Consider the following 22,235-nt stretch of genomic DNA (forward strand, 5'->3'; position numbering starts at 1 on the left):
CTTCCAGTTCTAGTGCTCTATGTTTTATGAGATAACAAGGACCCGTCTGTCAGTGGTGGGTAAGTGCTTGACTTGACAGGCGCTGACGTCTCTATAGATCTGACTCCAGATCTGGCAGGGCGGCTGTCCCACACGACGGCACCCTGCTCCGTGTAATGGAAACATTAATTTCATTGTCTCTCCTGAAGGACACCGATAACAAATAGGAACTCCTTGCTTCGTGAGGGGCTCGTTAAAACCATCCTTCTGAGCAACACACTTACGCAAACGAAATCTCTCCAAGTAGCCCGGCTAACGAGCGGGACTCTATAGGGATTGATGGGAGGATGCACAAGTCGTTAGAACGCCGCCGGCCTTAATCAGCGCTCTGAGGAGAGTCGCGCTCGGCTGGGAGCCGCGCCCGGCCGGGGAGCCGACAAACCTCGCCCGCAATTAAGAAGCAAAGTTGCCGGTTGTTTAAGTGGGTCCCATGGGGGGTCGTTAGCCGGGAGCGTTGCTGGGCGATGCGGGGGCAGGCCCAGGGGGCTGATCAGAGAGGAGAGTCAGAGGCGCTGAGCGGAGTTAGGCCGGGGAAGGGGCCGGTTGGTTTCGGTGGCCAGTTGCCCCGGCTGTGGGCAGTGACGGGGTCAGGCCTGCGAGGCCCTTTGGGAGGCGATTCCTTCGCTCCCCCCCGGCCCGGCCTAGCGAGGGGGGTGGATTGTGGGAAAACAAATTGTAAACAGACCGGAGAGTCTACCCAGGCTGCCAGGGAGAGAGGCAGCGATCAGCCAACGTGCTTAGGCTATGACGGGCTTTTCTGTGCTGTCCCCGGCCCCCAGTTCTGCCCTAGGCCCTGCCCCACAGCTCCTCCCCGCAGTGCCCTGCCATCTCTGCCCCCTCCCCACACAGAGCCCTGCCCGTGCCCCATAGGCCTGCCCCACAGCTCCTCCCCACACTGCCCTGCCATCTCTGCCCTTCCCCACACACAGAGCTCGACCCACAGCCTCCTCTTATCCCAGCCCTGGGGTCCTCCCTGCCCCCTAACAACTCATTCATCCTGACTTGCAGCTCCTGCCTTGCACCCCCTTTCTGGGCCCACACCCACACCACACACAGCTCTGCTGCTGTCCATCCATCCCCTCCCCCAGACCCAGACTGGCCCAGCCCCACCCCACACCCCACGCCCTCCTGCTCCACCAGAGCCTCGGGGTCCATAGGGCAGTCAGTGATACTGCCCCACTTTGGTGCCGTACAAATAGAGGCCAGGGACACCATTGCTACCCATCCTGGCTAATAGTCATTGATGGAGCCTCCATGACTTTAGCTCTTTTTTGAACCTTGTTAAAGTCCTGGTCTCCACCACATCCTCCGGCAAGGAGTTCCGCAGGTTGACTTTGCACTGTGTAAAGAAAAACTTCCTTTGGTTTGTTTTTAAACCTGCTGCCTATTCATTTCATTTGATGGGCCCTAGTTCTTACGTTCTGGGAACCAGTAAATAACTTTTCCTTATTCACTTTCTCCGCACCTGCCATGAAAATCCTAAGGAGTCCTGGGGCTCCTCAAAGATGAACCGATTTCTTTGGCTTGAGCTTTCATGGGTAAATACGGCACTTTATCAGATGCATCTGCCCAGGTGGATTGTTATGCATGGAACCTCGTACTCAAAGAAATGGGTGAATCTCTAAGGTGTCTCACGGCTCCTCGTTGGTTTTGCAGAGACCAACGAACACAGTTCTCTGCCGGTAAAAATGAGAGGCCAAGTTAGGTTCTAACACTGCTTGGTGCTGAGGTAGTTATGGATAAACGGATACACAATTTATCAGTACAAAGTGCAGCAGGTTTAAAGCAAACACAAGACAGGAACCCCCCTGTAACATCCATCTTTGCTTGGCTGGAGCATACACGGCACACAGAGCAATAAGCTTTGAACAGAAGGCCCGGATATGGCAGGATGCTGTGACCCTGAATGGCTGTAAACAGAGATATGCCAATTGCTGACCAAGAGGCTGCCGAGGAGAGCCCTTGGCTGAAACCCATATTGATACGCACACACAGCCGTCCACGGGGGGAGGAATCTCTCGCCCAGTAAAAAATGTCTAGTGCTCACAATTTAGTTCTCTCTCTTGCAAGTGTAAATTAAATTGAAACTTGCTTGTAAGAACTGGCACCACAAAGACAGACCAGTACAATTTGGCATCTTAGGTAAGAAAAAGGATACAGGCCCATATGGGTATAAAGATGGGTCCAGCAGCACACGCTGGTTAGGGCTCAGCTGGAGTCTTGTGTCCAGTTCTGGGCACCACATTTCAGGAAAGATGTGGAGAAATTGGAGAGGGTCCAGAGAAGAGCAACAATGATGAAAGGTCTAGAGAACATGAGCTATGAGGGAAGAATGAAAGAACTGGGCTTGTTTAGTTTGGAAAATAGAAGACTGAGAGGGGGCATAGTAGCAGTTTTCAAGTATCTAAAAGGGTGCTACCAGGAGGAGGGTGAAGCATTGTTCTCCTTGGCCTCTGAGGACAGGACAAGAAGCAATGGGCTTAAACTGCAGCAAGGGAGGTTTAGGTTGGACAATAGGGAAAACTTCCTACCTGTCAGGGTGGTAAAACACTGGGATAAGTTGCCTAGGGAGGTTGTGGAATCTCCATCTCTCGAGATACTTAAGAGCAGGTTGGGATGATCTGGATGGTGCTTGGTCCTGCCTTAAGGGCAGGGGACTGGACTTGGTGACCTCAAGGTCCCTTCCCATTCTAGGGTTCTGTAATTGAACCTGTAACCTAGGGAGAGTGTGGAATCTCCATCTCTGGAGATATTTAAGAGTAGGTTAGATAAATGTCTATTGGGGATGGTCTAGACCAGTGGTTCCCAAACTTTTCAGCATCACACCCCCCTTTTTGATTATTGAGAAACCCTCACACACACCCCAAATAGCAGCAAAACTTGTTAAGCAAAAAAAGAAGGAACTGACCGGGGACAAAAAACAAAAATAGCAGCATGACCAGTGGGGGGGCATTGACAGGGGGCAGGGGACGGGTTGCATCGTGCCCCCCCTGGAATTTCTTCATGCCCCCCAGTTTGGGAACCCATGGTCTAGACAGTGCTGCATCCTGCCATGACCTCTCACGGTCCCTTCCAGTCCTAGGGTGTGTCTAGACTACAGGGTTTTGTTGACAAAAGTGGACTTTTGTTGACAAAACTATACCTGCATCCACACTGCCTTTGAGTTATGTCGACATAACGTCGACAAAACTCAGCAGTTTTGTCGACGTACGTAAACCTCATTCTATGAGGAATAACGCCTTTTGTTGACCGAGTTCTGTCGATAGAAGGCATTATTGAATCTACACTGTCCTTTGCGTCCACACTGTTATGTCGAGAAAGCGGCTTGCTTTGTCGACAGAACTGGATGTCGTCTAGACGCTCTTTGTCGACAGAAGCTTTGTCGACAGTATCTGTCGACAAAACTTCTGTCGACAAAACCCTGAAATCTAGACGTACCCATGGAGAGAATGATCCCTGCTGAGTGCATTTGAGCGTGTGTGTATGTGTATATGTTTCTGTGTTTGTCTGTGTGTGTGTGTGTGTGTGTGTGTGTGTGTGTGTACATGTTTGTGCCTGTCACCCCCTGTTGGAGGGAACAAGTCACTCTAAGAGTGTTTGCAGATTTACCATTGCTGCTGCTTGTGAACTGGTTCACCACCACGGATAGGAGGAACAGAACGTCTGTTTGCAGCAAATATAAAACATATCACTCCCACCAGAGCCAGTGTTCCCTCCACTGGTGGTGGGTTGCTGTGGGTCAGCACTGACCAGACCAGCCCTGCCCCTCAGCGCCCCCTACTGCCAGGGTGGGGCATTCCCAAGAGCATTGGCAAAGTCACAGCTTCTAGGTTCCTATTGTGGCTCTTAAGTAAGAGGGGGCCCAGAGTCTGAGACACAGGGATCTAGAGCCATCAGCCTCGGGGGTTGTTCTTGCCTCTGCTTCTGTGTTTTGTTGCCTTGGATCAATCATTCCTCCTCCTAAAGAAAAGAATGTCATCCAGTTGAACATTCGGTAAATCCCTTCGCGATTTTGATCCAGGAAACACGCATGAGGATTATGCTGGTGGAACAACTCCCTGTGACATGACAGACCCTGGGGAGTTGTGCTTTGTTGCCGTTTCAGACCGTGTGCTTCCTCCTCCGAGGAAAGTTATGAGAAACATCCCGTTGGGACTAGGTTCCAGAAGGCCTTGAATGCAATAAAAGCCCCTCTGTTCCCTTCAGCACGTCCAGCGCCTGCAGCAAGGAGATGGAGCTGCTCTTCTCAAACAAGGTAGGCCACGGATGAGCAACGAAACCCCCCAGCCATTCACCAAGAGACACCGATTGGCATTGGGCTCCCCTCTCGAAAGGGAGTCAGGTCATGTCATTGGCTTCTTCATCTGAATTTTCCGTACATGCACAGAGAACCTGAGTTTGTGTCTGATGTCATGGGCTGTGTGTGTTCACATCCGTCTGTCTGTCTGTCTGTCTGTCTATCTCTCTCTGTCTATCCATCTGTCCGAGTGTCTGTTTGCCCGTTTATCTGTCTATCCATCCATCTGTGTGTGTCTGCCCGCCCGTCTATCTACACACACCCCTCTATCATCTTTCAGCTGTGTGTGTGTGTGTGTGTGTGTGAGCGTGAGCACAGGGGTTGTGTGTGTTCACATGGCTTTGTCTGTCTATCTATCTGTATATACCCCCACACTCCATCTATCTATCTGTCTGTCTATGTCTGTCTGTCTGATCCACTTGACAATCTGTCCATTAGTATATCTACTAATCTCTTGGCCTCTAAAATTCTCATTCTCCGTTCAAGTCCTGTAACAGCCATGGGTCAGGTCAAGGGCTTGACTTTGGAGGTCTTATGCTAATTTAGTCTCCTGGAAGTTTAGTTCCCATCATTCCATGGTGCCCTCCCCCCCAGCATGATAGAGGAGCAATAAGCCTGTGCTTCTCGCTATGAGATGCTTCTTTTTTTGTTATTTTCCTGATTGTGGTAGTGGTGGTGGTGTTTCTTGGTTCTCCCTCATCTCTTTTTACTCCCCACCCCCTATTCCTCAACCCTCCTCCTCATCTGTTGAATCTGAGCAGGAATGCTGTTTCTTGAGCTGGGTCCTGTATTTGGACCCGAAGACACTCGGCTGGGTGCGCTCAGTCTGATCTTTTCTAATAGGAGTGTCCCCACCTACAATCCAACCATGCACATTCTCTGTCCCAAGTGTTAAATGTCATCTCCGGAATTTACCATAGAATGTGTGCTTTTTAACTTCCTGTCCCATGTTCCTGTTCATACACAGAGTATCCTGTGGTTTTGAAGAGCTCTGAAAATATCCCTGGAGTCAAGACAGTCATCGCATGCTAATGGTGAGCAAATTTCTCCATTTATTCAGAGCTGGTTGAAATGTCAGCCAACGGATGAAGAAATAAACCAAAATCCATTCAGAAAAATGTGAATATTTTCCATGAGAGAACATTGATGCTGATGACAGCTTTCACTGATCCAGTTGATTTTTTTATTGACACTACTGAATCAAAATGAGGGTTGTTCCCTGTTTCCGCTTTGCACAGCGCTTCAGGGTGGAAACAGATATTGGAGCTTGTGAGTGGAAATTCCGTTTCCTGGCCAGCTCTTCACTTCACTGGTCATGTTGAGAAAAGTGTTCACAAATGTCAATAAGGGGTCCTCAAAGGAGCTCTTCTGAGGGGAAGAAGAATTCACACCCCTTCTGCTGGTCTCTGGAGTTACATAATTCCCTTTTGTTTTCCTTTGTTCTATACACCACACTTTGCAAGCTGCATCTGCAGAGTTCGCTTTGACTGTTTCATGTAGGTTTTTTGCTTTGATCGTATTGGAGTGTGTGTGTGTGTGTGTGTGTGTGTGTGTGTGTGTGATTGAGATTGAGATTGAGATTGAGATTGAGAGAAGAAATGTCCTTTGGTTCTGACAGGGTTTCAGATAGCAGGCGATCTCAGGTTCCATGTCTGGAAATGCTGGCTTAATATGTATTTTCTCTCCATTATTCCCATGTTCCCACTCAGTAGCTCAATATTAGTTGATGCTTTGCATTGGGAGCCCCACACTGAAGAAGCTGAAGGTGTCCAAAATACAATATTTGTTGTTGCTGATTTTTGTTTCAATGCTGTCACTTCACTGTCATGCCCATTATTATGAAATTCTTCCTTGGCAAATGACCTTGAAGTAAAACTTTCTTTGTAGAAAATGTCTCCTGTGTTGTGAATGTGACTATACATTATCGAAAGGAAAGGAAAAGATTTTCATGTAGATAGAAGGAAAATGTGTTTGAAGAGCATGAATACAACCCTTGATATGGGAAATTGGTGGACCTCTATCATTGGTATAAGTGAATATAATTCCCTTAGGCCTGGTCTACACTACAGGAGAAAGTCAACTTAAGATCATAGAACACTAGAACTGGAAGGGACCTTGAGCGTTCATTGAATCCAGTCCCCTGCCCTCCCAGCAGGACAAAACAACTCCAGATACGTTAATTACATAGCTGGAGTCGAAATATCTTAAATCTTGTTTTGGTGCCATTCACACAGCAGGAGATCTTGGGGAGCACACACTCCCATCGATTCCCTTCCTCCTCATGAGGAGCAGGAATACTGGCACCAACAGGCGTGCCCTCTCAGTTCAAATTAGCATGTCTTCCCTAGGCCTGCTAATTCGAACCCCGGAAGATCGACTGTGGCAGCCTTGGATCTTCTCCGTGGCATGGACAAGCCCTTTGAGTGAGTTCATCAGATCCCCATCTGTAATAAATCAATGATAGTTCATATCTCCAGCAGATTGACTTTGGCAAAGCTTATTTGAAGTCTAAAATTCTACACCAGTGTGCATATGATATATAGATTGGGTGCAGTTACCTATTTATATACAGAATTGTCAGCAGGTTTTAGTCAGACGTGTGGGAACAGAGAGGAAACCAGTGTGGACTGATTGGTTCACATGCTCCTGTTCCGTATTGGTGTGGATTGATTGGTTCACATGTTCCTGTTCCGTATTACTTAGATTCAACTCCATCGTCTCTTTCTTTGTCACCCTACAGACAACCTATTCTGAGAGCGAACCTGGTGAGAATCAGACTGTCTCAAATGGGTTCATCCTGGTGGGATTTTCCTACCTGAACGAGCTACAAGTCCTTCTATTTCTGGTGCTTCTGGTCCTCTATCTGGCCATCCTGATAGGGAACCTGCTCGTTATCCTCCTGATAAAGCGCAGCCCCGCCCTCCACACCCCCATGTATTTCTTCCTGGTGAACCTGTCCTGTGTGGGAATTTGCTTCACCACCAGTATTTTCCCGCAGCTGCTAGTTCACCTCCTGGTGGAGGAAAAGTTTATCTCCCTTGCTGGCTGCGCGGCCCAGATGTATGTCATGACCATCATGGGCCTCGCAGAATGCCTCCTCCTTGCGGCCATGGCCTATGACCGCTACGTAGCCATCTGCCACCCTTTGCACTACACGACCATCATGAGCAGCCAGGCATGTGCACAGCTCGCGGGGGTGTCATGGCTCATCAGCATCTCGGTGGAAGTAGCTCAAACCACATGGATCTTCAGCCTGCCCTTCTGTGGTTCCAACCACGTCCACCACTTCTTCTGCGACATCCCACCCGTGCTGAAGATGGCCTGTGCTGACACGTCCAAAAACGAGATCATGGTCTTCACCGTGTCATTTCTGTTCATATTGGGTCCTTTTTTATTGATAATCCTGTCCTACATCCTCATTATCTCTACCATAATCAAGCTGCCGTCGGCGGAGGGGAGGCGTAAAGCCTTCTCCACCTGCTCCTCCCACCTCATTGTGGTGACTTTGTTCTATGGACTGGCCCTTATTACCTACCTGGGACTCAGGTCAAGTTCTAGCCCAGAGACAGGTCAAGTTCTTGTCCTAATTCACATAACTGTGACACCGCTGTCAAATCCCATAATATACACTCTGAGGAACAAGGAGGTGAAGGGAGCCTTTAGGAAAACCATGGAGAAAAATATATTTTCCAGCAGCTGAAGGAGGAATGAAAAGTAGCATTAGTTAAAGCGGGGCGGAGGGAGTGTGGAACGTGAGGTAAATTCATAAACATTTTATTGATTCAATTACCCTTTGACTTGCTGGAAAGTGATTGGGAAAATGGAAACGAGAAACTTCTGGTTCCAAAATAACCCAAATGTTTCATATCTTTTGAGCAGATAGAAAGTTCATTGATTAGAAGTAGTGTCCTGTTTCTATAGTTTTCAAATTTGTAATTTCAAAGCCAAAACAGAGCTCAGGATGAGAAACATCGCATAGAAAGTTCACCATGGTCTGTGGAAATTTAACAGTTTTTGCCAACAGTTTTAAACTTGAAAAATGCCAACTCTACATAAAAGTCCACTTGGGTGTTTCCTTCTTCTCATCTGGCTGTCCAGGGCAGCATTTTAGGTTTGATGTTGACTGGTTTGGATTTTTGGGGGCTGTCTCTTCATTGCTTTATCTAAGCGCTTTCTCTGGCTTAACTATTAATAACGTTCCTCAGCACTTTGGAACACCTTCCTATGTCAGAATTGGACAGACCTTTAATGCCTCATCTGGTCATGCCCCAACTCTGGGAAATTGTTTTTTGCTACCATGGCATTTTGCGCAGGTGTGGAGCCTTATGCTAACAGATAAAGGTGCATCATATGGCCTCTCTCTGAAGCACCTGGCATTGGCCACATTCAGAAGCCAGGACCGTGGGCTAGATGGATCTTTGGTCTGACCCAAAACGGCAATTCTTATGTTCTCAGTCATTGATTAAAAGGCCATAAGGGACCAGTCTGATTATCCAGCTTAACACAGGGCAGAAAATTTCACCTGGTGACTCTTGAGTCATAGAAACATGGGGCAAATTTTAGATGACATCTGTAAAATAAATATTGTATTAAGGATTCATATCACAATGATAGGTTCCTTCCATCTATGACAACACTGCATGTGATGCATTTGTGTATGGTACATAACTGTCTGACTATATAATGATAAAACACATTTCTATATTCTGGTCATGACAAATATGACTTTGTTTGCTTGTCTACCTATCTTCCTGCCTCTCTATAATAAATACCACTTGTAAACCCTGGGTCTCTAGGTCAGCATTTTCATGATGATATGCCCTCTTTCCCTGAATAACCCTATAATCTCTCTCACTCTGTGTATTTGTGTATCTGTGAGTCTATTTCTTCAATAAATCCTCTTAAACAGTAAGAGCTGGAGCCACCAACTGTCGGAGGCATCTTCGTCTTACCCTAACTTAAACCAAGGCCGGGGTTTGGTTGCAGCAGGACAATGGGAAGTGCATGGAATGGGATCATAGAATCATAGAATAATAGGACTGGAAGGGACCTTGAGAGGTCATCGAGTCCAGCCCCCCGCCCTCAAGGCAAGGCCAAGCTCCGTCTACACCATCCCTGACAGATGTCTATCTAACCTGTTCTTAAATATCTCCAGAGAGGGAGATTCCACCACCTCCCTTGGCAATTTATTCCAATATTTGACCACCCTGACAGTTAGGAATTTTTTCCTAATGTCCAATCTAAACCTCCCCTACTGCACTTTAAGCCCATTACTCCTTGTCCTGTCCTCAGAAACCAAGAGGAACAAATTTTCTCCTTCCTCCTTGTGACACCCTTTTAGATATTTGAAAACCGCTCTCATGTCCCCCGTTAATCTTCTTTTTTCCAAACTAAACAAGCCCTGTTCATGAAGCCTGGCTTCATAGGTCATGTTCTCTAGACCTTTAATCATTCTTGTCGCTCTTCTCTGGACCCTCTCCAATTTCTCCACATCTTTCTTGAAATGTGGCACCCAGAACTGGACACAGTACTCCAGCTGAGGCCTAACTAGTGCAGAGTAGAGCGGCAGAATGACTTCACGAGTTTTGCTTACAACACACCTGTTGATACAACCTAGAATCATATTTGCTTTTTTTTGCAACAGCATCACACTGTTGACTCATATTCAACTTGTGGTCCACTATGACCCCTAGATCCCTTTCCGCCATGCTCCTTCCTAGACAGTCGCTTCCCATCTTGTATGTATGGAACTGATTGTTCCTTCCTAAGTGGAGCACTTTGGGATGGGTTTCCAGGACACGGCAAGCGAGGGGTATGGAGAGGAGGCACCATAGCACAGACTCAACACGGGGGGCAGCGGGTGCAGGGAGCAGCGACACTACAGAGCGACCCCTCAGGGCAGTTGCCGCAAGAAAACAGTGGCCACCTGCAGATGGGGCTCTCCACCCTGCTGCCCACCAGACCAGGAAAGTGCCCCCCTACCTCAACCTCCGCACCCCCAACCCTCGGCCACATTGCCAGACAGGGTTACCCCTGCCACCTCCCCCTACTCCTCTATACACTGACCCCAGTTGAATTCTCCTGCCCTCAGAGTCAAAGTCCCCTATCCTGGACTAAGGAAAGCAACCCACTGCCTCCCCAACACCACTCACAGGTGCCGGGGCTCAGGACAGAGGATTGGAGATGTGGGAGGGTCATGACAGGGATTGGGCCGGTCAGGAGGTTGGTTCTGGGGGGCAGGGTCTCTGGCAGGGCAGTGAGGTGTAACGGTTAGAGCTGGTGGGAGAGTCAGAATTCCTGGGTTCTCAATGCAGCTCTGGGATAAGAGTCTGGGCATCAGGGAGCCATGAACTCTGAGGGTTGTTCCTGCCCCTGCCCTTGGCTCTATGTCGTGTTGCCTGGGCCAAGCCATTCCTACTTCTAAATGGGAAAAATGGTGCTGCACTTTACAAGAGTAAGTAGCACTCCAGCTTCCATCTGGAAACACACATGGCAATTGCGATGCTGACACAGTTTCCTGAGAAATGACGGAGCTAGTGACTGTTGGTTTGTTGTCATTCCAGTCCGGGCTGTTCTTCCTCCAAGGAACGAGATAAAAAATGTCCACCCGGGTCTTGCCTTCAGCAAGTAGATGGAACGACTCTTCCCAAACAAGGCAGACTATCAATGAATGTCTTAAACTGCCAGCTGTTCTATCAGTGATGTTTCTGGGTGTTTTGCCAAGTCTGCAATTGAAGCAAGTTCATGTTGTAGGTTTAATCATTTGATTTTTCCATACATGAGCAGAGAACCTGTACAAATACACAAGCTGAGTGAGTGGGTTCACATACCTCTCTCTCCCTCTCTCTCTCTCCTCTCTCTGTCCATCCCATTTTGTCAAATCCACCTCACCAGGCACCTATCGGTCGATCTGTTGGTCTCTGAATCGCTCATTCTGAATTCAAACAATTTACCGAGCATTGGCCAGATTATGAGCTTATCATCAGGGTGGTTGCATGTGTTCACACCAGGTGAAGTTCTGGTCCCATAATTTCATGGTGCCCACCAGAGTGATAGATGACCCCCAAATGTGGCTACCACCATGCCATGACTCTAGTCATTGTTTGTGGTGTTCTGTCAGTTTTCGTGTTTTCTCCTTCTCCCTCCTCTTTTCCTTCCTGCCCTCTGTTCTCCAACTCTCATTGTCCATGGAATGTGACTGGAAACATGATTTCTTATGGTGGGTCTTGTATTTGGATTGGAATAGACTCCTCTCAGTAGGTCTCATCTCTTCCAATAAGAGAGTCCATGCATTGTATCCCGCCACAGAGGAGCAGAATTTACCTCAACCCCTTCTCCACGGAACGTTCGCTCCTTTAATTCCTTCCATGTTCTCCTGTATCTAAACAGGGAGTCCAACTGCTTTGGAGAGCTCTGGAAATATCACTCACCTGCCCGCGAAAAGAATCTACAAGTGTCATGGCTGAAGTTGCGTAGCTTAATTCTACTTTTGCAGTGTAGACGTGCCCTTATTGTACACTGAGGGAAACCAAAACATTTTGGATGGGGGGATGAGAGAGGCAGGAATGGGTTTAGTTATTCACTAGTGCTTATGGGAGAATAACGTTTAATATTACACAGAAGGCCAAAATACATTCTTGTTTTCATCCTTCTGCAGGCTTCCCATTCCTCAAAGAGCTTCGAAAAGGTGGCTGGTTTTAGTTACAAGCGTCCCAAGAATAAGGAAACCAGGATGAATGGTTTGATTCACATCCATAGGTTTGGCAGATGTCAGATTCATCTCCAGTGTCTCTGTCTTTCTCCCACTTGCAGATGGCCTATTCTGAAAGCGACCCTGGCGAGAACCAAACCATCTCCAATGAGTTCATCCTGGTGGGGCTTTCCTACCTTAATGAGCTTCAGATCTTTCTGTTTCTGCTACATCTGGTTTTCTACCTACTTGCCCTGATGGGGAACACAACCCGTCCCTCCACATCCCCATGTATTTCTTCCTACTGAACCTGTCCTTCTTGGGAATCTGCTTCACCAACAGTATTTTCCCACAGCTGCTAGCTCACTTCCTGGTGGAGGAAAAGACCATCTCCTTTATGGGCTTTATGGCCCAGTTGTACATCTTCACAACCATGGGCCTCACAAAATGCTGCCTCCTCGCAGCCATGGCCTACAACCGCTACGTAGCCATCTGCCACCCCTTGTACTACATGGCCATCATGAGTGGCCAGGCATGTGCGCAGTTCATGGGAGCTTCATGGTTCATCGGCATCTCAGTGGAAGTAGCTCAGACTATGTGGATCTTCAGCCTGCCCCTCTGCGGCTCAAACCACATCCACCACTTCTGCGACATCTCACCAGTGTTGACAATAGCCTGCACCGACACATCCAAAAACGAGATCATGTCTTCGCTGGGTTGGTTGTGTTCATATTGGGCCCTTTTCTATCGATAATCCTGTCTTACATCCTCATTATCTCCACCATCCTCAAGCTGCTGTCGGCAGAGGGGAGGCGTAAAGCCTTCTCCACCTGCTCCTCCCACCTCATGGTGGTGACTTTGTTCCATGGACTGGCTCTTATCACCTAACTCGGGTTCAAGTAGAGCTCCAGCCCAGAGATGGATCAAATAATTGCCCTAATGATCGCAATTGTTATTCCACTGTCTAACCCCATAACATAGTCTCTGAAGAACAAAGAGGTGAAGGGAGCCATGAGAAAAACAATGTCAAAGAGCATCTCTGCTCACAACCAGAGATGTTGGAGAAGGAAAAGTTATTGAGAACATGGGGACTGAGGGAAAGTCATAAACATTTTGTCGAATATCTCTCAATGTCCCGCACTTTGGCAATAGAAATTTCACCGTTCAATGAGTTTCACCTACAGAGACCTGGTGGGAAAATGGAATGAGGTTGTTTGGCTGCCAAATGAACCCATATTTTAAATATCTGTTCTGTGCGAAAACACGATAAAAACTTCTGACCAGATTTAAACGTCATTGCTCAATCAAATGGGGGAGCACTTAGCCAAAGTCATGTCCCAATTCTACGGCTTTGGAATTTGATATATCAAAGTAAAATAAATAACTGGAAATAGGAGACATTTGGTAAGACGTTCACCTCAGTTTGTTCAAATGCAAACCTGTTTACCAGAATTCAAAACCAAGAAGATTTGAACCTGCTTCTTCTTTTCCTGCTCTGGGTGTCTTTGGGTTGAACTCATTTCCCCAAGACTCTTCAGTATAATTGGCTGATTTATTTAAGATGATGATATGGGCAAGATTTGTAACATGGCATGTGGCTGGTTTGGTTTAGTTTAGCCTTGCCCCATTGCTCACCGCCCCCTAGTGCCAGGCCAGGGCATTGGGATCCACCCGCACAAGACCGTCCTACTGAGCCCTCCCGGCCCATCCCCTCCGCGCCCCCCAGTGCCAGGCTGGGGCATTGGGATCCACCCACCTGAGACCGTCCTACAGAACCCTTCTGGCCCAGCTTTGTCAGTCAGCGCCCCCTATGGTGGGGCATTGCCAATAGCATTGGTCAAGTCACAATTCCTGGGTTTACATCATGGCTCTGAGCTAAAAGGGGACACAGTCAGAGACACAGTGACTTAGAGCCATGATCCCTGGGGGTTGTTCTTGCTTCTGCCTCTGACTCTGTGTATTTTGTTTCCTTGGGCAAATCATTCCTCCTCTTAGAAGAAAAGAATGCCATTCAGTTGAGCATTCGGTAAATCCCTTCATGATTTTCATCCAGGAAAAAACACACATGAGAATTGTGCTGGTGGAACAACTCCCTGTGACATGACAGACCGTGGGGAGTTGTGCTTTGTTGCTGTTTCAGGCCGTGTGCTTCCTCCTCCGAGGAAAATTACGAGACCTGTCCTGTGGGGACTAGGTCCCAGAAGGTCTTGAATGCAATAAAAGCCCCTTTGTTGCCTTCAGCACATCCAGCGCCTGCAGCGAGGAGATGGAGCCGCTCTTCTCAAACAAGGTAGGCCACGGATCAGTAACGAAACCCCCCAGCCATTCGCCAAGAGACACCGATTGGCATTGGGCCCCCCTTCTCGAAAGGGAGTCAGGTTCTGTCATTGGTTTCCTTATCTGAATTTCCCATACATGAACAGAAAACCTTAGTGTGTGTCTGAAGTCATGGGCTGTGTGTGTTCATATCTGTCTGTCTCTGTCTGTCTATCTGTCTCTCTGTCTATCCCCATACACCCCCTCTATCTGTCTGTCTGTCTGTCTATCCCCATACACCCTCTCTCTTTCTCTCTCTCTCTCTCTCTCTCTATCTCTATCTCTGACTGTACATCTGTCTGATCTATCTGTCCATTAGTATATCTATTGATTTCTTGGTCTCTGAAACTCTCATTCTCCATTCAAATCATGTAATAATCATGGGTCAGCTCGAGGTCTTGAATTTGGGGTTGTATGCTAATTTACTCTTGGGGAAGTTTAGTTCCCATAATTCTATGCCCCCCCAGCATGATAGAGGAGCCATAAACCGGTGCTTATCACATGAGATGTTTCTTTTTTGTAGTTGTGCTGGTAGTGGTGGTGTTTCTTGCTTCTCCCTTCTCTCATCTGTACTTACCCGCCCCCCACCACCCCACCACTGCCTCCTCAACCCTGCTCCTCATCTGTTGAATCTGTGTGGGAATGGCTGTTTCTTGAGGTGGGTCCTGTATTTGGACCTGAATACAGTCAGCTGGGTGTGCTCAGTCTGATCTTTTCTAGTAGGAGTGTCCCCACCTACAATCTATCCAGGCACATTCTCTGCCCCAACAGGTAAATGTCATCTCTTTTATCTGAGTTTACCTCAACTCTACATGGATTGAGTTCAACTGTCTATCCCATGCTTCTGTTTATACATAGAGTAACCTGAGGCTTTGAAGAGCTCTGAAAATATCCCCAGGCTGCCCTCAGCAAGAGTCAAGACAGTTCCTCACTTCCTAATGGTGAGTAAATTTCTCCATTTATTCAGAGCTGGTTGAAATGTCATCCAATGGATGAAGAAATAAACCAAAATCCATTCAGAAAAATGTGAATATTTTCCATTAGAGAACATGGATGCTGACGGCAGCTTTCACTCTCCCAGTCGATTTTATATTGACGCTACTGAATCGAAATGAGGATTGTTCCCTGTTTCCACCTAGTCATCTCTAACCTGATTCTGGCCTGCATATTTATACCTGCCTCTGGAAATTTCCACTACATGCATCTGACGAAGTGGGTCTTTGCCCACGAAAGCTTATGCTCCAACACTTCAGTTAGTCTCTAAGGCCGTGTCCAGACTCAGGGGTTTTTTCGGGAAAAGTAGCCTTTTCCCGAAAAAACTTCCCCTGCGTCCAGACTCAAGCCGCGTTCTTTCGAAATTATTTCGAAAGAACGCGGCTTTTCTTTCGATGGCGCTAAACCTCGTTTCACGAGGAAGAACGCCTTCTTTCGAAAGTTCCTCTTTCGAAAGAAGGCGTTCTACAATGTAAAGAGGCCGTCTTCGAAAGAGAGCATCCAGACTCGCTGGGTGCTCTCTTTCAAAAAAGCGGATTTCCTCTATTGAAAGATCCGCCTGCTGTCTAGACGCAATCTTTCGAAAGAGGCTCTTTCGAAAGATGCTTTCGAAAGAGCCTCTTTCGAAAGAAGCCGGCAGTCTAGACATAGCCTAAGGGTACGTCTAGACTACAGGCTTACATCAACATAAGTTTTGTCAACAGAATCTGTCGACAAAGCTTCTGTCAACAAAGAGCGTCTAGACTACATTCAGTTCTGTTGACAAAGCAAGCCGCTTTGTTGACATAACAGTGTGGACGCAAAGGACAGTTTAGATGCAATAATGAGGTTTACCAGCGTCGACAAAACTGCTGAGTTCTGTCGACATTATGTCGACAGAACTCAGTGGTAGTGTAGACGCAGGTTTAGTTTTGTTGACAAAAGTCCACTTTTGTCGACAAAACCCTGTAGTCTAGACACACCCTAAGGTGCCACAGGACTCCTCGCCGCTTTTGCAGATTCAGACTAACACGGCGACCCCTCTGATACATAATTCCCTTTTGTTTTACAGTGTTCTATGCACCACCCATAGCATGGTGCGTCACCAGAATTTGCTTTGACTGTTTTATTTAGTTTTCTTGCATTGATTGCATTGGAATGTGTGTGTGAGATTGTGTTGTGTGTGTCATTTAGAGGAGAAATGTCCTTTGGTTCTGACAGGGTTTCAGATAGCAGGCGATCTCAGGTTCCATGTCTGGAAATGCTGGCTTAATACATATTTTCTCTCTGTCGGTCCCATGTTCCCATTCAGTAGCTCACTATTATTTGACACTTTCCATTGGGAGCCCCACTCTGAAGTAGCTAAAGGTGTCAAAATACAATATTGGTTGTTTCTGAGTTTTTGTTTTCACTCTGTCACTTCACTGTCATGTCCGTTATCATGAAATTCTCCCTTGGCAAATGACCTTGAAGTAAAACCTCTGTGGAAAATGTCTCTTGTGTTGTAAGATCTTCCTTGCTGTAAAATTCTCTATATCAAGGTCAGAGGAGAAATACCTGGAAACAGTGTAAACCAGGAGAAGTTTGCCTATACCTATTAAGGTGTTAAGATTTATATCAGCTAAAGAACTAGCCCTATGTCTACTTTTTCGTATCTTGAGAGATACCAGTGCTATGATAGAGGGATGACTTGAAAGGTTCGGTAACATTTAGGGGACGACGAACATGTAATGATGCACAAAATGCCTCAAATCCCTCATTGTTGTCAACATTCATGATTCTTCTCATTCTTCAAGGGCTTCAGACATATTGGGCTCAGAAGGATGCGGTTACTTATATGAGTTGTTGCTACCATGGGAAAACTTGCCTTAGTGCTGTGTAACATTCAAATGAAGGCAGAATTTGCTCTTCTTTGAGAAATCGTATTTTGTGAATGTGGCTATAGATTATCAGAAGGAAGGAAGGAAGGATTGATTGAAGGTGTGTGAAGAAAGGAAGGAAGGAACCCTTCAAGAATTTTCAAATAGATAGAAGGAGAATGTGTTTGAAAAGGAAGACTACTGTCCGTGATATGGGAAACTGGTAGACCTCTAGGCTGCATCTAGACTGGCATGATTTTGCGGAAATACTTTTAACGGAAAAGTTTTCCGTTAAAAGTATTTCCACAAAAGCACGTTTAGATTGGCACAGATGCTTTTGTGCAAAAAGTGCTTTTGCGCAAAAGCATCCGTGGCCAGTCTAGACGCGATTTTGTGCAAGAAAGCCCCAATCACCATTTTAGCCATCGGGGCTTTTTTGCACAAAACAGTTCTTCTCTGTCTACACTGGCCCTCTTGCGCAAGTGTTCTTGCGCAAGAGAGCTTTTTCCTGAGTGGGAGCATGAAAGTATTTGTGCAAGAAGCACTGATTTTGTACATTACAAAGTCACTGCTCTTGCGCAGTGTAGACTGCTGGGAAGCTTTTGCACAAAAGCAAATGCTTTTGCACAAAATCTTGCCAGTCTAGATTCACCCCCTCTGTTGCTATAAGCTGATGTGACACCTTTAGGCCGGGTCTACACTAAAGGAGAAAGTTAATTTCAGATCCTAGAATCACAGAACACTAGAACTGGAAGGGACCTTGTGAGTTCATTGAGTCCAGTCCCCTGCCCTCACAGCAGGACCAAGCAACTCCAGATACATTAATTACATAGGTGGAGTCAAAATATTTTACATGATGCTTTGGCACCGTTCACACAGTGGGAGGTCTAGGGGAGCACACGATCCCATCATTTCTCTTTGTCCTTGTGAGGAGCAGGCGTACCAGTGCCAATGCGAGTGCCCTCTTAATTCGAATTAGCGTGTCTTCCCTAGGCCTGCTAATTTGAACCCAGGAAGATCGACTGTGGTGGCATTAATCTCCGTAGTGTGGACAAGACCTTAGCATCAGTTCATTAGATCCCCATCTGTAATAAATCAATGGTAGTTCATCTTTTCAGCGGATCGACTTGGCCAAAGTTCATGGACATCTAGCAACACCAGTGTGCACTTGATGTTGATTGGGTGCTGGTATCTATTTCTATACAGAATTGTCAGCAGGTTTTTGTCAGACGCGTGGGAACAGAGAGGAAACCAGTGTGCATTGATTGGTTCGCATGCTCATGTTCCATATTACTTAGATTCAACTCCATCGTCTCTTTCTTTGTCACCCCTACAGACGACCAGCTCTGAGAGCGACCCTGGCGAGAACCAGACCATCTCCGATGGGTTCATCCTGGTTGGGTTTTCTTACCTTCATGAGCTGCAAATCCTTCTGTTTCTGGTGCTTCTGGTCCTCTACTTGGTCATCCTGATAGGGAACCTGCTTGTTATCCTCCTGATAAAGCTCAACACCTCCCTCCACACCCCCATGTATTTCTTCCTGGTCAACCTGTCCTTCTTGGGAATCTGCTTCACCACCAGTATTTTCCCACAGCTGCTAGTTCACCTCCTGGTGAAGGACAAGACCATCTCCCTTGCTGGCTGCGCGGCCCAGATGTATGTCATGACCATCATGGGCCTCATGGAATGCTGCCTCCTCGCAGCCATGGCCTACGACCGCTACGTGGCCATCTGCCACCCCTTACACTACACGACCATCATGAGTGGAAGGGCATGTGTGCAGCTCATGGGAGCTTCATGGTTCATCGGCATCTCAGTGGAAGTAGCTCAGACCACGTGGATCTTCAGCCTGCCCTTCTGTGGCTCCAACCAGATCCACCATTTCTTCTGCGACATCCCACCTGTGTTGAAGATGGCCTGTGCCGACACATCCAAAAATGAGATCATGGTTTTGACTGTGACAGTTGTGTTTATATTGGGTCCTTTTCTATTGATAATCCTGTCCTACATCCTCATTATCTCCACCATAATCAAGCTGCCGTCGGCAGAGGGGAGGCGTAAAGCCTTCTCCACCTGCTCCTCCCACCTCATGGTGGTGACGTTGTTCTATGGAGTGGCCCTTATCACCTACCTGGGACTCAGGTCGAGTTCCAATCCGGACAGTGATCAAGTGATTGTTCTAATTAACATAACTGTGGCACCACTGTCAAATCCCATAATATATACTCTGAGGAACAAAGAGGTAAAGGGAGCCTTAAGGAAAACAGTAGAGAAGATAATCTTTTCCCACAGATGGAGGAAGAATGAAAACTAGAGTTAAATAAATTGGGGGGGGGGGTTGGAAATGTGAGCAAAATTCATAAACATTTTATTGATTTAATCTTAATGACTCTTTAACCTGCTGGAAATGGGTTGGGAAAATGGAAACAAGAAACTTCTGGTTGCAAAATAATCCAAATATGAAATATCTTTTGACCAGACTCAAGTCTGTTTAGCGTCCTGTTTCCATAGCTTCCAAATTTGTATTTTGAAAGCCAAAACAGAGCTCAGAACGAGAAACATCACATGAATCGTTCACCTTGGTTTGTGGAAATTTAACAGATTTTATCAATATCCCTAAACTTGAAAAATGCCAACTCTCCAGAAAAGTCCATTTGGGTGTTTCCTTCTTCTCATCTGGCTGTCCAGGGCAGCATTTTAGGTTTTGGGTTGATTGGTTTCGGGTTTTTTTTACTGTCTCTTCATTGCTGTATGCAAGTGTTTTCTCTGGTTAATTGTTAGTAACATTCCTTATAGGAATGGCTTCCTATATAAGACTTGGACAGACCATTCAATGCTTCGCTTCATCAGGTCACATGCCAGGTCTGGGAAATGGTTCTTGGCTTCCATGGCATTTTGCACAGGTGTGGAGGGTTATGCTGAACAATTTGGGCCGGCCCGGCCCCAGGCACATGTGCTGTGCCGGTCCCGGGCACGTGGCGCATGGGTGGCCCCTGTCCTGGGTTCGCGGCACATGCCGGTGCCAGCCCTGGGCGTGCGGTGCATGTTCGGCCCCACCCCAGGGTGCGCGGCCTGTGCATGGCCCCACCCCTGGGCGCCCAGCCCATAAGCAGTCCCACCCTCATGCGCCCGGCAGCCCCAAAAGGTTGGGGACCACTGTGCTAGCAGATCAGGGTGTGTTGTGTAGATTTCCTCTGGGGCACTTGGCGTTGGCCACAGTCAAAAGCCAGGACACAGGGATAGATGGATCTTTGGTCTGACTCAATATGGCTGTTCTTTTGTTCTTAGTCATTGATTAAAAGGCTGTAAGGGACCAGTTTAATAATCCAGCTTAACACAGGGCAGAAAATTTCACCTGGGGTCTCTTGAGGCAGAGAAGTGCGGTGCGTATTTTAGATGACACCTGTAAAATAAATGTTGTGTTAAAGATTCATATAGCAACAATATGATCCATCCATGTATGATAACACTGCACCCAATGCATTCGTGTATGGTACATATCGGTATGACTAGATGATGATAAAACACATTTCTATATTCTGGTCATGACAAATACGACTCTATTTGCTTGTCTACCTATCTTCCTTCCTCTATATAATAAATGACCTGGGTCTCTAGGTCAGCATTTTCCTGATGATATGCCCTCTTTCCCTGAATAACCCTATAATCTCTCTCACTCTTAGAGTGTGTCTGTGAGTCTGTGAGTCCATTTGTACAAGAAATCCTCTTAAACAGTAAGAGCTGGAGCCACCACATGTGGAAGGCATCTTCCTCTTACCCTAACTTAAACCAAGGCTGGGGTTTGGCTGCAGCAGGACAATGGGAAGTGCCTGGAATGGGATGGGCTTCCAGAACATGGCCAGGGAGGGTCCGGGAGAGGAAGCGCCATACTACAGATGCACCACTGAGGGGCAGAGGAGGCAGGGAGCAGCGACCCTGTAGAGCGCCCCCTGGGGGCAGGTGACGCATGAAAACGGTGGCCACCTGCAGATGGGGCTCTTCACCCTGCTGCCCACCGGACCAGGAAAGTACCCCCATTCCTCAACCTCTCCTCCCCGGCCCTCGGCCACACACCAGACAGGGGAACCCCTGCTGCCACCTGCCCCCTGCACTGATCCCAATGGAATTCTCCTGCCCCATAGCTGGGCCAGGGAAAGCAACCCACTGCCTCCCCAACACCACTCACAGGTGCAGGAGTCAGGGCAGGGAGCTGAGAGGTGTGGGGGTGCTCAGGGCAGGGGGTTGGATGTGTGTGGGGGGGGCTCATGACAGGGAGTGGGTCATGTAGGAGTCAGGGCAGGAGGTTGGGTCCTGGGGGTAGGGGCTCTGGCAGCACAGTTGGGTGTAGTGGTTAGAGCCGGTGGAGCTGGGAGTCAGAGCTCTTGGGGTCTCATTGTGGCTCTGAGACAAGAGTGGGGCCCGAAGTTGGAGTCTCAGGGAGCTCTGAGCCCTGCTAGACAAACACAGGGCCCCACTCCTGACCCTTCCCAGTGAGTCCCACCGCAAGGTCCAGATGGAGAACACACCGTGGTGGTGGTGTTGGTCAAACCGTCCTGTGACACGATGGGCCCTGGTGACTGTTGTTTTGATGCAGTTTCGCTGGTCTTCCTCCGAGGAACATGCCGAGAAGTTTCCTGCAGGGACTTGATCCCAGAAGCCTGCGAAGGAAATAAAAACCCCTCCGATTCCTCCTGCCGTCCAGCGCCGGCAGCGAGCAGATAGAATTGCTCGCCTGCAGCAAGGTAGGTTACATAGCCAGGCCTTACGCCCTCAGTCAGTCTCTCCTGAACTGAGGCCCATCGACGCTCTGCCCCCGTCCACTCAGAGAGCAACTCCTGTCAGTGGGTTCTGCGTTAGAATTTTCCATGTGTGCATAGAGAACCTCAGTGAGTGTGTGTGTGTGTGTGTGTGTGTGTGTGTGTGAGTGCGTGGCTATCTATCTATCTATCTATCTATCTATCTATCTATCTATCTATCTATCTATCTATCTATCCCCATACACCCCCTCTATCTATCCATCCCAAAACACCCCCTCTATCTATCTCTCTCTCCCCATACACCC

The 22,235-nt window shown here is 47.6% G+C and overlaps 2 protein-coding genes across 2 annotated transcripts; both read left to right on the forward strand.

The window, feature by feature from the left end:
- The first annotated feature begins 6,742 nt into the window (after positions 1–6,742).
- Positions 6,743–8,036, forward strand: LOC102463427 (olfactory receptor 10A4-like). Its single transcript, XM_089774429.1, has 2 exons — positions 6,743–6,759; positions 7,040–8,036. Exons 1-2 carry the CDS (start codon positions 6,743–6,745, stop codon positions 8,034–8,036), a joined length of 1,014 nt encoding a protein of 337 aa, XP_089630555.1.
- A 4,279-nt stretch (positions 8,037–12,315) lies between these two features.
- LOC102463938 (olfactory receptor 10A4-like) lies at positions 12,316–19,487 on the forward strand. Its single transcript, XM_075912188.2, has 2 exons — positions 12,316–12,742; positions 18,472–19,487. The coding sequence occupies exons 1-2, from the start codon at positions 12,316–12,318 to the stop codon at positions 19,485–19,487; spliced, it is 1,443 nt and encodes a 480-aa protein (XP_075768303.2).
- Positions 19,488–22,235: the final 2,748 nt, after the last annotated feature.

Source organism: Pelodiscus sinensis, chromosome 30 (assembly GCF_052426305.1).
Source record: "Pelodiscus sinensis isolate ZL-2025 chromosome 30, ASM5242630v1, whole genome shotgun sequence".
NCBI classification, from domain to species: Eukaryota; Metazoa; Chordata; order Testudines; family Trionychidae; genus Pelodiscus; species Pelodiscus sinensis.